This window comes from Apis dorsata, unplaced genomic scaffold (genome assembly GCF_000469605.1).
Source record: "Apis dorsata unplaced genomic scaffold, Apis dorsata 1.3 scaffold_683, whole genome shotgun sequence".
Taxonomy (NCBI): Eukaryota; Metazoa; Arthropoda; class Insecta; order Hymenoptera; family Apidae; genus Apis; species Apis dorsata.
In genome coordinates, this window is record NW_006263864.1 from 674,372 (window position 1) to 675,421 (window position 1,050).

The following is a 1,050-nucleotide window of genomic DNA, read 5'->3' on the forward strand; positions in this document are numbered from 1 at the left end:
ATGTAAAAAGTTAAAGATAATATGTGAAACAAATTTTTGTACGTATTATAATAGTTATTATACAATCATGTTACATAAAACATTTAAAATCATTTAACCAAAATTAATAATGATACTTAATATGAATAACGATACTTAAATTAATTTTTATTTCTCTTATAAATATAAAATTAAAAATAATAATTTAAAATATCTTAAAAAATATTTTTAATAAATAAATAAAATGTGTATATTATAATTCAGCACATTATAAACATTATGAAATAACGGTATTAAAATTTGTAGTATATAAAAATAGATAGAAAAGTATATATAAAAGGTGTAAAGTATTATTATATTATATTATAAAGTATTATATATAAATTTAAGCCAATTCTTTAGTTACATTCATTAGTTTAGAATAATAGTTTATTTTGAGAAAAAAAATTAAAATTTTTAAAATTAAAAGAGATAAATTTAACAAAATGCTATTCACTAGTTCAATCTGTATGATAATTTTAAGTTTGATTTACTATAATCTACGACAAAAGCCTCTTCTAATCGAAAGTTTTGTTTGTGAAATAAAATATTTATTATTAGTTACTAAAGAATTTATAAATAATTGGATAAATATAAAAAATAATAAGAATGGTAAGTATTGAAGATAATGAATATATATGATACATTTATTATACTATATCTATAAAATATTTTATATTCTTTATATTCTTTTTTTTTTTATTTTGAAAATAATATATGTAACTAAAATCGATTCTTTTCTATTTTTATAAGAAATTTTATATATTAAAAAAATTTTCAAATGATGAAAATTAAAATAATAAATAAAAATATTTGAGTTAATAAATTAAATCAATTATATTGATAAATTAAATTTAATTAAATTTAATCAATTTAATTAAAAATTGATAAGTGATAATATTTTGACAAATATTTTTAACAAATAAAAATTATATTTTTTTACATATATATATATTCATTATAAAAATGTAAAAAATATAATATATAAAAATTTTATATATCTTTTAAATATTTTTTTAAGATTATTTACCT

At 13.0% G+C, this 1,050-nt stretch overlaps 1 protein-coding gene across 1 annotated transcript in view; it reads left to right on the forward strand.

The window, feature by feature from the left end:
• The first annotated feature begins 319 nt into the window (after positions 1-319).
• LOC102674003 (retinol dehydrogenase 12-like) overlaps positions 320-1,050 on the forward strand; it is a 2,504-nt gene continuing 1,773 nt past the window's right edge. Inside the window, exons 1-2 of the mRNA XM_031513599.1 lie at positions 320-630; positions 1,040-1,049. Of these exons, the coding sequence (XP_031369459.1) occupies positions 465-630; positions 1,040-1,049 (176 nt within the window). The 5' untranslated portion in view covers positions 320-464. The remainder of the gene's footprint in view (positions 631-1,039; position 1,050) is intronic.